A 14,398-nucleotide genomic window follows, 5' to 3' on the forward strand; every position below is an offset into this window, starting at 1 on the left:
GGTTACTGTAATGCCTATTTCTCGCCTCAAATGTTTTCAGAAACATCTTGTAGTGTACTGTTTTGCTGTAAAATGAGAACATTTGAGACCCGGCAGCCATGTTGAGATAAGTTGAGGAAATACCAAGCACCGCCCACCAGCCGGAGTAAACTTTCTTATTTCCATAACGTGTGAAAATAGTTACATCATAACCCAGGTGATGTCATCAGGGTTATCTCAGATTTGGTTTGAGTTTAACAATTTTAACAGAAAGACATGTTTTACAAACTTGGTGTGGGATTTGAAAGAAGTGGGCATTTCCAAGGCAGGTGGGCCTTGTGAAAGATGCTTTTGAGTTGCATCATAAAAAATGTAGGATCCAGCGTTTTTTAAGCTTGATTTACTTGTGATAAAAAGTCAGGATATAAGTGTCTCTTACAAAGTTACAGTCTTTTTAGTAGCAATTCCTTCATTCTGTTTCCCTGGATGGTATTTACTTGTTGTGCTGCAGTGGAAGGATAGCAACAAGAAGAGGGAATTGTTTTATGACTTGAGATAATATTTTTAATATATTCTTACACTGAGTGAGAACTGCAGATTTAGATTTTTCCCATGTTGTGAAATAGAAATGCAGAATATGGATTTCAGTTAAATACATGTCACTTATGTGGTTTTGAGTAAATCTACGTAAATGTCAACATGATTATCACAAAAATGCAAAACATAGAAGCACTGGTAAAAGAATGCCAAGCTGTACCACATTCATGAAACTATAAGTCATGTCACCTCAGGAATAGTCATTGCAGGTAAAGAGACTTAATCATATAGTGAAATATAGCTCTTCTTTATCAAACTGTCCCTCAAAATAAGTCAATATGACCCATTCATGGGAGCTGCTTTCAAGTTTCCCAGTTGCATCGAATGATAATAAATAATCCCAACTTTATCACCATGACACAAACTGTCAGTCTTATAGATGGCACAATGATCAGGCAAATGTATGAATTAAGTCGGTCACAGTGAGGGCTCAGCTACGGAGCAAAGCCTGCTGCCCCATTGCCTTGTTTGCTATGCAGTTAATTTTGTATCAAAGAAGAATTGTGCTTTGATACAAATTTACATACATTTAACAATGGGGATACATAGTTCCTGATGATGTAAGTAGTATTGTCACTGGTGTAGGCCCCACTGTAACAAGTCTGGATATTGAGTGCCACCTAGTGTTCAAAAGAGTTGTGTCTTTGGGTGAAGCCGTAGACTGTAGACAATTCATGCACCATCATTTTGGTAACAAAGTAAAATTATCACAACATCCAATGAAATAAAAACTCTTAAATTAAAAAAATAAATAAAGCAGAAGCAGCTGTCAGTTTATGTATTTTGGTGCTCTGATGTAAATGAAGAGTCAAATATGCAGCAATATATAATCTAATGATTAAATTAAGTGGAGTTTTCTCTCAACAAGGCTGTCTTTGACAATCATTTAAATAATGTTTGGATGCCTTATTGTATTGACTTTTAACAAACAAATACCGAAATCTATAAGCCACCGAGGGGCGGACGGGAGAACTTGTTCGGATGCGTGCTCTACAAACAAACCACACAGAATCCTGCAGACAAAGCCTCAAGGGGATTTAAGATGGATCATTTGTTGACAAACAGTAGATGGATTGATGGCCTTGACTTACTGTGGAAAGCAGAGGAGGAGCGGCCAGTTGTCAGCTTGGATTCTGTCATTGCTGCTGATGACCTGGAGGTCAAAAAGGATCTCATAACCAATGCAGTGATTGTTGAGGATACACCAAGTGGCACCCACCAACTGCTAACATACTTTTCTGACTGGAAAAGGTTGAAGAGGTCCATTGCATGGATCCTGAAAATAAGGAAGACTCTACTAGAGATGAGTCAAAAAAGAAAACAAATGAGTCAAGAGGATGCAAACATGAATGGCAACAAATTGAAACAGGAAATGCAAAGTATCAAAGCTGCATTAGGAGGACAAAGTGTGAAGTAATTTAAAAACTGGACACTAAGCTAACCCCCGTGCAGTTGTGGTTTTGTGCTCAAAACATACTGTTTCAACATTTTTCACTCAGTTTTTCAGCTTCACAATGTGCAAAACTTGTACTGCAAAGAGCTAAACTGCCTTTATAGCTTCTCTTAAACTAAGTGCCTTGTTGTCATGGCAACCGCTGACCCAAACACACACACTGAGATTATGTAACGCTATAACGTCTATATTCATCTAAATACTGTATTAAACATTATTAAAGTAAATGCAAGGGACTTATAGGGCATCATAAAGTGTTTAAAAAAAGCTTCTTTTTTTAAAAAAGTTTACTTTAATTATTACTTTGGGGGACTGAATTCTGAATTCTTCAACAAAAACAAATCTTTAAGATGAAAATTCAAATTTAAGAAAACATCATACAAATGAAGCCAAAGCATGTGTCAGAAAAGAGAGATGTTTTCCATACAGAGGTGTTTTCCATCCTTTAGACTGAGACGCCATCACTTCTACTGTAACCTGAGATGTGAGTCCACAGGACTGATGAGAGTGAGGCTTCTTTAGGGGAACAGTTCAGGAACAAGATGGCTGCTGTCCTGGAGCAAGAAAACTATCTTTCTTCTTCCACTTAAACACTTAAACACGGCGTTTTAACGCGTCCACCACTCTCATGTAAATAGCTTATTAGGTAACAACTTTAATAGCTTATTAGGTAACAACTTTAATAGCTTTAAAGGCATCGCTTTGACTTTTTACTTTAATGTTATCTAGTTTAGTTATTTGACTAACTGTCACAATCTGTTCTGCTTTGTTGTTATGCGTTTTAACGGTTGTTTAACGGTTGTTTAACGGTTGAGTATCTCTTTGCCTGAAATGCTTCAGCCGTTATAAACAGAGTTTTTTGAAATAACGGTTTTTAACGGTTGTTTAACGGTTGAGTATCTTCTTTGCCCGAAATGCTTCAACCGTTTTAAACAGTGTTTTTTTTTAACTAACGGTTTTAACGGATAAGTAACGGTTTTTAACGGATAACAACGATCCCAACTGGACCATGAGTTCATCCCGAGTGAGACCGCAGCAGCCGCCGCAGAGCCAGGCTGGCTGCAGGGCGCCGCACAGACTCGACCCAGGCGAAGGGATAGAGATGGAGAAGATCCAGCAGCATCAAGACCTCGGAGGTCTCGGAGGAGTCATAGGCACCCCGTCCCCTCCGTCCAGACAGGCGTGGAGTCGGGATAACCCGGGGTTTGAGCCGGAGGACGAGATCATGGAAGCCGACTGGCCTCCAGCGAGTCCAGGGAGGAGGTCGGTGTCCACGGCCTCCAGCAGCAGCTGCAGCAGCGGCCTGGGCAGCTACACCGGGGCGGCGGGCAGCAGCAGCAGCCACATCACCCGGGGTGGAGGAGGACTGTACCCGACACCAACGGTGGATGCCCGGCAGCAGGACAGGCACGACCACCGCAGCTGTATGAAGCACATACTCCAGAAGATCAGAAGTTAGTCACTCACTTTGTGCTTCAAGTAAACTTCAAACTATAGTTTATCTATAGCCTAATTATATCATTATACATATTATAATGATATAATTATTAATATTCTAATTATAAATATTCTAATTATAGATAAATAAAATAATCAAATATAGCCTACAGATAGTTTATCTATAGCCTAATTATATAATTATAAACAATTATGTATAATTATATAATTATAAATATTATAATTATAGATAAATAAAATAATCAACCTAACCTTTTACCACTTTATTATTATTGATATGTTCTGTGATGTTCTGTTTTTAACAGTTACCATATTTTTTTATTTTATTTATCTGCTTTTATTGTCTTGTGAAGCACTTTGTAACATCTGTTTTGAAAAGTGCTATATACATACATTTATTATTTATTATCATTATAACCTCAAACCAAATGGAGAGCTAATATGAAACGAAGACATTAACTGGACCAGAAAAAGTAGGTCCAACAAATTCCAGTAATATAATATTATTATTCTTATTATTATTATTAATAATATTATATGTATTATTATTATTATATGTATTATTATTAATAATAATAATACATATAATAATAATAATAAAGAGACAATTTAAGTACAATTAAGTGGGGAAAAAACGGGATAAGCTCTTTGATTTAATACTTTGATTTAATAATTTTTTACAAAATCTATTTTCTTACAATCTCTTCTAAAATCATAACACATTTCCTGATGTCTCTGGTCTACTATTTATTTATAAAACTGTAGTTTTACTGTAATATTTATGTAATCATATCTCCATATATACTGTACATATGCTGATGTCCTGTTGTTTTTTTTCTTTGCAGTTCTGTGGGGCACAGAGCTGATGGAGGACAGTGACAGCAGTCGAGAGAGGTACCTCAGGAACGTACTGAGGGAGATGATCACATACATCACATTCCTCATCACTATCTGTATCTGTAAGTACACACTCAATCATCCTGCTAAATGACATTTATGCACAAGGTTGGTCGGCATGTCCTTCAGAAGAGTAGTCGGAGAAATAAGGTTTCTGCCGAGGCATTTTAAAACTGAACTGATGTGAATCAAGTGAGTAACTAACATAGTAGAAAAGTTCTAGTATAGTTTTATCATGTGCTACAAGGTCCCTTCATACTTATTTGTTTGTGTTGTGTGCAGTGTTTAACTGGAAAAAAGGCATTGTCTAAAAACAATGAAATATTACTTGTTAGGCGATTGTGTCTTATAGTAACTGTTATGAGATATTTTTACTAGTAATTAGACCAATATACTTATATATTTGCAGTATATTTGTTAGTTCGAGATAGTAAAGTATATTGATTTCTAGGAACTGAAAAATGTATACTATAACAATTAATAACATACAGTAGGCTATACACACATTGTGCATTAGCACCTGTGATGAAAACATAGCTTTAGATGGTCACATAGCTTAAGGAACATGTCTAAAATATGTGCATAATTCTTGTGTCTCATCTCTAAAGTAAATACTTGTGCCCTAAAAGTAAGTCCTGGAGTGAACTGAAGTGACAGTTGATCAAAGTGAGTTGCACAAAATAGCTTTCTTGTAGCTGAAAGGTTATTTTCCAAGCTCACAGTGTATGCTTTATGGTTTTGGCAGCTCAAAATCGAATCTCCGACTCTCGTCAGGGGGCTCAGATTCCAACATCAGCACAAATTTGATGCCTACGTTTTGGGATGGTAAAAAAAACTTATGTAAATCCCAAATTTAAAATGTGTGATGAGAAAATGTGTGGTTAAGTTTCTCTGCTCTCTTTTTGCTGCGATGAAAAATGCCAAACTGTGGTTTAGGGTGGATCAGGAAATGATTTCCTGGCAGACTGGATTGAGGCAAATTCTGCCAGGCAGAACTTGACTATTAAAAACAGTTTCCAGAGCTGCTCCCTGGTGAATACTGAATGCTACAGAGAATAGTAATGCGTAGGTGAAACAAAATGAAGTTTAACCTAATTTTGAGTTTATTTGTTGTGTGTGTCAAGTCTTTACTGCATTAATGTAAAGAGCACATTTATTTACACAAAAAACAACAACTCTGTGTTAATTCTCCTGTTTGTCATTAGTCATCACTTTCAGTAATGGTCATGTTATGTTGTGATTTGCTCTGCAGTGACCTATGGGATGGTGAGTGCCAATATGTATTACTATACCAAAGTCATGTCTCAGCTTTTTTTGGACACACCGCTGTCTGCCGGGGACCCTTCGTCTTTCAGAAGCCTCTCAACCATGGAGGATTTCTGGAAGGTAAAATGCAAAATTCATCTCTGTTTTGTAAAGTAAAATGTCTTTTCATTCTATATAAAATTTGTTTTTTAATCATTGTGTTACATCTTGAGAAAAGAAGCCTCTGCACACATAGGTTGTATTTAAAGGAGTAGTTAGATGTTTTGGAAAAAAACACATAATCGCTTTCTTGCTGTGAGTTAGATGAGAATATCAATGGCACTCTCATATCACTATGTTAAATATAAGGCTACAACCAGAAGCCAGTTAGCTTAACGTAACATAAAGACTGGAAACATCTGCCCAAAGGTTCCAAATAGTGAGCTTTAGAGGTGCTGGGAGGTGGATTTTGTTACCTATAGAACCAGTGTTATAGTCAAGACCACCTAAACCGAGACCAAGTCATGACCAAGATCAGAGTGTATTGAGAGAACACCCACAGAAAACAAATGAAGATTCCTGTTCACTCACCTCTTTTATTGCCATACAATATATTGTATGTGTGTATGTATAAGTGTACCATGAGAAATGTCTTGATAACATAATCAAAAGGTATTGTATTGTTAAATTTCATGTGTGGGAATTTTCCTTTGTTTTCTATGAGCGATCACAGTAATGATGTTAACAAATATATCAGACTATAAACAGGTGATTTAGTGAGTTAGTCCCCGCAGTTGTGGTCTTGAAATAAAATCCACAGTCCTCTTTGTCTGTGATCGAGTAAAAATGTGGTAGATTCTGAGACAAGGCCGAGACCTACAAAAGTTGGTTTTGAGACTGATTTTGAGTACTACAGCACTGGACAGAACCAGCCTAGCTGTGTACCCCTGATTTCAGTTTATTCTAAGCTAAGTGTGTCCCGGTTGTAGCTTCATATTTACTGTGCAGACGTGAGAGTCGCATCAATCTTCTCATGTAACTTGCGGCAAGAAACTTCATCAGGGCATAATGCATAATAATGCCATCAAATCAAATCATCACAATAATTAACTTTCAGGGTACGTCTCATGTCTGAATGAATCTATCTGGCCTCTTCTGTGTCGTAATCCTGATTGTTCTACACTGTTACAGTTTACAGAGGGACCTTTCCTCAATGGCATGTACTGGGAGGTGTGGTACAACAACAAGAGCCTGCCAGAGAATCAGAGTCTCATCTATTACGAGAACCTCCTTCTCGGGGTGCCACGGCTCCGGCAGGCCAAAGTCCGCAACGAGTCCTGCTACGTCCACGAAGACCTGAGAGGCGAGGTTCAGGACTGCTACAACATGTACACCCCGACCAATGAGGACACGACCTCCTTCGGCCCCAAGAATGGAACCGCGTACGTCCATGATGATATTATATTATCAGTTTTAAAAGGAGGCCAGAGCTGTATCATATGTATTATAAATCTTCTCTTTCTGTTGTTTCTTAGGTGGGTGTATACAGCGGAGAGTGACATGAATGGGAGCGGTTATTGGGGCCAGATATCTAAATATGGAGGTGGAGGATACTACCAAGACCTGTCTCGTACCAAAGAGGAGTCAGCAGCCCAACTGCAGTTTCTCAAAGACCAGCTGTGGCTGGACAGAGGCACCAGAGCAGTGTTCCTCGACTTCTCTGTCTACAATGGGAACATCAACCTTTTCTGCATCGCCAGGTAAGACTCATCAATAACAACATATCAATTTACAATGTAGTCCAGGGCCGTGACTAATGATTTTTTCTAGATTAATTGACATGGTATGGAATAAAAGAACATATACGTAAGGGATAATGTACAGCGAGCCGGTTGATGGGAAATGCGACGCAAAGCTTATTACACGGCTACTTACTTAAAAAGTCAATAATTTGACACAAAAACGGTCCACCAGAGTCCGACATCAGAACTGCGCCTACGGCAACGGTCTGTTATAAAGAAATAACAGACCATAGAGCAACATGATTGACCAATCAGAATCGAGTATTCAACAAAGCTGTGTAATAAAGTACCATAATGACATAACAATGGCACCCGCTAGGAATGAAATGCAACAAAAAAATGAACACTTCACCCTTGCTGTTTTTTTTGTGAGAATCTTGATTTACATACCTGTGCTTTATTTTTCTAAAATATAAAAGCACTGTTGTGTGACTACCAGAAGTTAATCTGATTTGATGCATCTGTCAGGTTGTTGGTGGAGTTCCCTGCTACCGGCGGGGTGGTGACCTCCTGGCAGTTCCAAACAGTGCGTCTGATACGATACTTGTCCAGCTGGGACTACTTTGTGGGTCTGTGTGAGGTGGCCTTCTGTCTATTCATCCTCTACTACGTGGTGGAGGAAGTGCTGGAGATCCGCATCCACCGCCTACACTACTTCAAGAGCCTGTGGAACTGTCTGGATGTTCTCATTGTCGTGGTGTGTATGAAAGTCGTATTCTGGATTATTAAAGTCATTTAATAATAACTTTAACAAGACAGATTGTTGTTTACTCTGTCTGCTCTTTTTTTCAGTTGAGTGTTGTTGCCATTATTATGAACATAACCAGAACAGCCATGGTTGGCAACCGTCTGAAAGGCCTGTTGGAGAACCACACTGCTCACCCCAGCTTTGAGCCGTTGGCCAACCTGCAGGTGCAGTTCAACAACGTGGCTGCAGTCATCGTCTTTTTTTCCTGGGTCAAGGTATGAATCTTTTCCCTTTGGTTCATAACCAGTTATAAACCAGCTGATTAGACTGTTATCAGGCTATGAAATAGGCGTTATCAGTCGCAATAAAGCCTAAAGCTAAAGAAGTTGTAGTTTTACTGCCTAAACCTAAAGAAGTTGTGGTTTTGTTGCCTAAACCTAAAATAGAAGTCTTTTTGTTTGAGTGCTTGTGTTCAAAAACATTTCATTCAGTTGTACAACCTGTTAGAACCTGTTGCTTTTTTGTTTCACTTATAATACAACGTAGTAGGCTCCTAATGACGCACATTTATGGTGCTTATAGCGGCTGATAACGCCTATTTGATGGCCCGATACAGTGGAATCGGGTGCCTAAACTACCATAGTGGAAACTAGCTGTACTACCGATTAATATTTTCTTACATCCTTGCAGCTTTTTAAGTTCATCAACTTCAATAAGACCATGAGTCAGCTGTCCGGCACCATGTCTCGCTGCGCCAAGGACCTTGTGGGTTTTGCCATCATGTTCTTCATAATTTTCCTGGCGTACGCTCAGCTGGCCTACCTGGTGTTTGGAACCCAAGTCAATGATTTCAGCACTTTCCAAGCCAGCATGTATGTAATTCAAAGTATAGTCCACATATGTACAAACACCTCTGACCACTGACGTTTCCTGTTGCTTAAAAATGTTGTTTGTGTTTGTGTAGATTCACTCAGTTCCGTATCATTCTGGGAGACTTTGAGTTCTCAGAAATAGAGGAAGCCAATCCGGTGCTCGGACCGATCTACTTTGCAACCTTTGTCTTCTTCATTTTCTTTATTCTCATGGTGAGTAGGGTGTATCACCTGTTGTACTAAATTTTGATCATGTTGTTTACATTCACCCTTCCTCACTAACACACCTTTTCTCATCCTTTCTATGTAGAACATGTTCCTGGCCATCATCAACGACACATACTCGGAGGTGAAGGCCGATATGTCCCAGCAGAGGTCTGAGATGGAAATGACTGATCTCATTAAGAAGGTATTGAACTACATGTGTCATTCTTTTTGGTGAGGCAGATTAAATCCATTAAATCAACAGTAGCAGCTGTGGCAATAATGACAGAACCGCTCCAGTAGCTACTCCAAATATTGCACATTTTTGGACTGGTTGTACAGTATATACTTACAGATACAGATATTGGAGAAAGAAAATGTTATTAAAAAAGTTATTAGAAAAGAAAAAAGAATATTAGAAAATGTCAGGGTTTGGTTATTTGTTTTCCCTGAAGCTTGCCATATTTCATAAAACAGATTTCTTCTGAAGTCCCAAGTTGAATAGCTGCAGGAATCCCTGAATGTTTCAGGTCGCACACCAGAATAGTACCAAAGGTTGTCAGCTTCAAAACATGTGATACAGAGTGACGTCTGCAAAAATGCAAAACCGTACCAAGAATATTTGTCTATTTAGTAGTCAAAAACACTTACTATAAGACACAATCACCTAACAAGTAACATTTCAGTGACTTGTTTTTATACAATGCATCTTAAATATCTTGTTAAGTGACAAAATACTACTTTTGAGCATAACAGGCTTATTATGACACACAGCTCTTCCTAATGCTAGTGAAATATGTCTCAAAATGAGTTTAACCAGCTAATTTCAAGATCTTTTTTAATCTTGAAAGGCCTAAATATTACATCTTATTTCAAGAAATTTTACCAAGAAAAATTTCACTTGTTCCATTGGCAGATTTATTTTACTTATTACAAGCAAAAACACCATGTGTTCATTGTTTGTTTTTGTTTTTAACTTATTTTTAGTCTATTTTTAGATTTTTCCAGTAAGTAGCATCTGTTCCTGGGAATGTGTTTGCTAGTTTACTTTTGCTGAAGTGCAGTTTGTGTATTACGTTAAACTGTAACTGTATTGTTTTAGTATTAAAATATTCTTGTCTCTCAGGGTTGTAACAAAGCTTTGATGAAGTTGAGACTGAAGAAGACGGCAGTAGACGACATCTCCGACAGTTTGCGTCAGGCCGGGGGAAAACTAAACATTGATGAACTCCGCCAGGATCTTAAAGGGTGAAGAAAAACCTCAATGCTAAAAGCTATTATGATATTATTTCAATATTTGGGTTTGTAAATATAAAATTCATACGCTACCTGTCCTGAGTGTGTTTCCTTTTTCTTCTTTGCTCAGAAAGGGCCACACAGACGCAGAGATTCAGGCCATCTTTGCCAAGTACGATCACGATGGCGACCAGGAGCTGACGGAGCACGAACACCAGCAGATGAGAGACGACCTGGAGAAAGAGAGAGTGAGTGATGATGCCGACACATGGAGAAACACACAACACACCCTGCATGTATGTGGTAGTTTACACTCAGTCACAACAGCACCTGCAGATGTTCAGTGTGTCTCTGCTCGCTCGCCAGGAGGACTTGGATCTGGAACGCAATTCGCTGGCAAGACCCAGCAGCGGGCGGAGCTTTCCTCACACCCAGGACGAATCGGAGGAAGACGATGACGAGGATAGCGGCCACAGCTCTCGTCGTCGCGGCAGCAGCTCAGGGGGCGTCTCCTATGAAGAGTTTCAAGTGTATGGAGCTTTTATTATTATTTTTAATAATATTACTATAATACCGTAATTACATGCAGGTTAATCATGAATGAAAGTTGCAAAGTTGCAGTTGAAAAATGTAATAATAAAAATGTAAGGCAGCCTCAGGACATAATCATCAGTTTAAAAATGTGCTTACCTTCGAGGCATAGCCCTACCTAGACTAGATTTTTAAGGCTGATACTAGTATTGATATTTGAGTTTAAAAAGTTTGATAACAATATATCATTTGATATTCTTTTTTTTCAACATAAACACATTTTTGAGAAGGCTTTCTACCGAAATACTGCTAAATGTTAGTATAGAGTTTACAAATATAAACTTGTCGTTGCTTTCATGGTGGTCAAACTATGTCATGGAGATTTATTTTCTAAATTACCTCAAATGTTTCCATAATTTCTTTTTGCTTATCGGCAATAATATTGGCTCTACTTTGAGGTCCCCCTTTAGACAAAAAACAAAGCTGCTCCGTTCTTAATTTTTCAGTTTTTCCTACTTATCTGAATGCTGAAGACTGTAGTAGTATGACACATTTAACATGTAATATAATAAAGGGAACTAACAGCTCTCTGTCTCTCAGGCTGGTGAGACGCGTGGACAGGATGGAGCACTCTATCGGCAGCATCGTGTCCAAAATAGACGCCGTAATCGTGAAGCTGGAGACCATGGAGAGAGCTAAACTCAAAAGGAGAGATGTGCTGGGCAGACTGCTGGATGGAGTCATGGAGGTAAGATGCAGTGGAGACACAGTCAGCTCATAGTGGAGCGTTTAAGAGACAGAGGTTTTTCTGAAGAGTTGGTAGAGACCAAAAACAGAGCTAATTTTAGATTTGCATTCATCAGGTGGCCAGAAATATGACTTTAAATACGTTAATTATTTTGCATTGTATCTGCTGGATGTAGTTATTAATATGCAACTAATAACAAGTTTGCAATATCAAATTAAAATGTGGTCAGGGGTGTGTTTACAGCTTGTTCACGCTGCCCCCAAGTGGCAAAAAAATCAGTTATTGCAGGTTTAAAGAGAGGGTGTTTTGAGGTGGGGTTGTATGAGGTACTTATCCATAGTCAGTGTATTTCCTACAGTAGATGACGGTGTACACTATATTTAGAATATTTTCATCGCTTTACCTTGCCGTCAGACAGCTCTTTCCGATGGGTAACTGAAGCTGTTGTATCCATCTATGCTCTTACCAAAGCCACCAGACTCTATTGAAAAAACCTTTCATTTTACCTCACAGAACACAGGGGTTGCTGGTCTACCGCTGTCTCGATCGGTTAGTTTGTTTGTGCTATTGTGTGACTTTGATGAATCCGAGCTAACCAAAGTCACACAATAACACAAAATTACTGTTTTTTTTTCAATGGAGTCTGGTGGCTTTGGCGAGAGCATAGAGAACGGCTCCAGTTCCCCGTCGGAAACATAGACTGTTTCACGTCAAGGTAAACTGGAAATATTCTAAATATAGCGTACACTTAAAATGATATTGCTCCAAACTGGCGGAGTGCCGACCGTCATTTACTGTAGGTAATATACTGACTATGGATAAGAACCTCATACAACCTCACTTCAAAACACAAATGTATAACAAGAAACAGTTTCTGTAATCGAGAAAAATCTGATTTCCTCAGCTAGATTTCCCCTGGGGGAAAGCTGATTTCTTCTTAAATCTTACATCACTTATACAATTAATATAAATAAGCCATGCTTCCATTATACAGTTGGAGGTTGGGGAGAAATGGGATTACTGTACTGCTGCATGAACTGCAGATTCACAGAAACCAGGTTACAACAGTGAACGATATCCTGCGTAACCTGGTTTCTTGTGTGCATGTTAAATAAACTGAACAACTCGATCTGTTGTCGTCTGTCAGGATGAGCGTGTGGGACGGGACACAGACGTCCACAGGGAGCAGATGGAGAGGCTGGTGAGGGAGGAACTGGAGCGCTGGGAGTCCGACGACATGGTCTCCCAGGTCAGCCACCCACAGCCAGCCACTCCCGTCGGGCCCCGGCCACGCCCATCCTCTTCCCTGTCCACCGACGGCCTTGACGCAAACACAAACGGGAGCAACCATGTGTGAGGACTTGGCCCGGTGAAGAATATTCCACTCTGGCAAGAAACTCTCCCCTGGAAATTTCCCTGCAGCGGAACAAGTAACCAAGATGCCATTTCTTGACGTTTTACAAAGGAGGTGACAAAAATCAAACGCAATTCACCTCAAATACTTAAATGCACTGAAAGTGAGTGAGCTTCTCCTGCGAGACATCGAAAAGTATTCACTAAAGCTATTATCAAGTATTACTTTAACAGGACGATGAAGGGAAACATAAAAATGTGTTGAAGAAGGATATACAGCAGAGTGTTAGATCACAGTATTGGATATAATACACCAGCCTGCAAGCATACTCAGTTGTACTCATGATTTTAGTATTACATGAGGAATATGCTCACCTGCTTTTGATTACTGTATCCGCACATCTTAGCATTTACACAAATACCAAAAAATACATTTGTTAATTATGCTGATTATGTTTTCATCATTTTTAATACACAGTAGGTACAAGTGTGGCACACTCTGTCATATTTACTCATCCTCTGTACATCAATTAAGCTTCAAATTAAATAGCTTATCGTATTATGATACATATTGTAACTTAAAACAAACTTCGATTTGGAGTGCATCTAGTGTTCATGGGAAACCCATGCATTTATTATTATTTTTCTCTGTGCCTTACTTTTTTTTTTTTTTTACAATCGATATTTCTTGTTTTAATCTGTTATGCCAAATAAAGTTTTATTAAAATGTTTGTTTTATAATGTTTCATTTTAAAACAACTATAAATATGACTCAGTTAAAAAAAATTATCTAAAACATTATCTTCATTTTTAAACATATTAACATTATTTATACCACATACTTTATATATATTAAGGATGAGGTCTTCATAAAAGATAATAACATTAAATTATCGTAGAGACAAATCTGTATATGGAAGAAATAGTTATTTCACTTACTATATTTAGCTGCATTGAGTTCATAATTGTCTGTTTCCTTGAAACAACAGCTCCATTTAAATCAAAGTAAATATATCTATTTGTTATTCATGTATTTTTTTAAACGTTATTCTTTATCTGTGTTACTTGTATGTTAACCTGTAGATAAATATCACATTTGTGCATGTTCAGTGCACTGGCTAAAATACTTCAGGTTACACTCGCAGCTAATTTAAATCAACTGATTTGAAGTGTACCAATAAACTCTGTAATACTACCAAATTACATTACATAGTTCTTATTGGAAAACTTCCTTGGAAATTATTAGGAAATTACAGACCTGTAAAATAAAGCGTTGCCAAGTATTATTTTCAATATGATCATTACCCAAAACTGAACTACTTTTCAATAGAATAA

At 38.3% G+C, this 14,398-nt stretch overlaps 1 protein-coding gene across 2 annotated transcripts; it reads left to right on the forward strand.

Annotated features, from left to right (window-relative positions):
- Positions 1–2,556: 2,556 nt before the first annotated feature.
- On the forward strand, positions 2,557–13,794 carry pkd2 (polycystic kidney disease 2). 2 transcript variants are annotated; one of them, XM_074629319.1, is made up of 15 exons: positions 2,557–3,483; positions 4,333–4,446; positions 5,637–5,770; positions 6,821–7,071; positions 7,165–7,389; positions 7,900–8,128; positions 8,224–8,394; positions 8,810–8,991; positions 9,084–9,204; positions 9,302–9,400; positions 10,322–10,443; positions 10,562–10,679; positions 10,801–10,961; positions 11,563–11,710; positions 12,858–13,794. In XM_074629319.1, the coding sequence occupies exons 1-15, from the start codon at positions 3,039–3,041 to the stop codon at positions 13,065–13,067; spliced, it is 2,730 nt and encodes a 909-aa protein (XP_074485420.1). In that variant the 5' UTR covers positions 2,557–3,038; the 3' UTR covers positions 13,068–13,794. The 2 variants fall into 2 exon arrangements, with proteins under 2 accessions (XP_074485420.1, XP_074485419.1); XM_074629318.1 differs by having other exon boundaries at positions 2,562–3,483; positions 10,798–10,961.
- The last annotated feature ends 604 nt before the right edge of the window (positions 13,795–14,398 follow it).

The sequence above is a fragment of the Sebastes fasciatus genome, chromosome 3, assembly GCF_043250625.1.
Source record: "Sebastes fasciatus isolate fSebFas1 chromosome 3, fSebFas1.pri, whole genome shotgun sequence".
Classification (NCBI taxonomy): Eukaryota; Metazoa; Chordata; class Actinopteri; order Perciformes; family Sebastidae; genus Sebastes; species Sebastes fasciatus.

Coding starts and splice junctions, on each gene's coding strand:
- pkd2 (XM_074629318.1), top strand. CDS start 3,039: ATGAGTTCATCCCGAGTGAGACCGCAGCAGCCGCCGCAGAGCCAGGCT. Junction 5,771..6,820: donor CCATGGAGGATTTCTGGAAG/GTAAAATGCAAA, acceptor ACACTGTTACAG/TTTACAGAGGGACCTTTCCT. Junction 7,390..7,899: donor AACCTTTTCTGCATCGCCAG/GTAAGACTCATC, acceptor TGCATCTGTCAG/GTTGTTGGTGGAGTTCCCTG.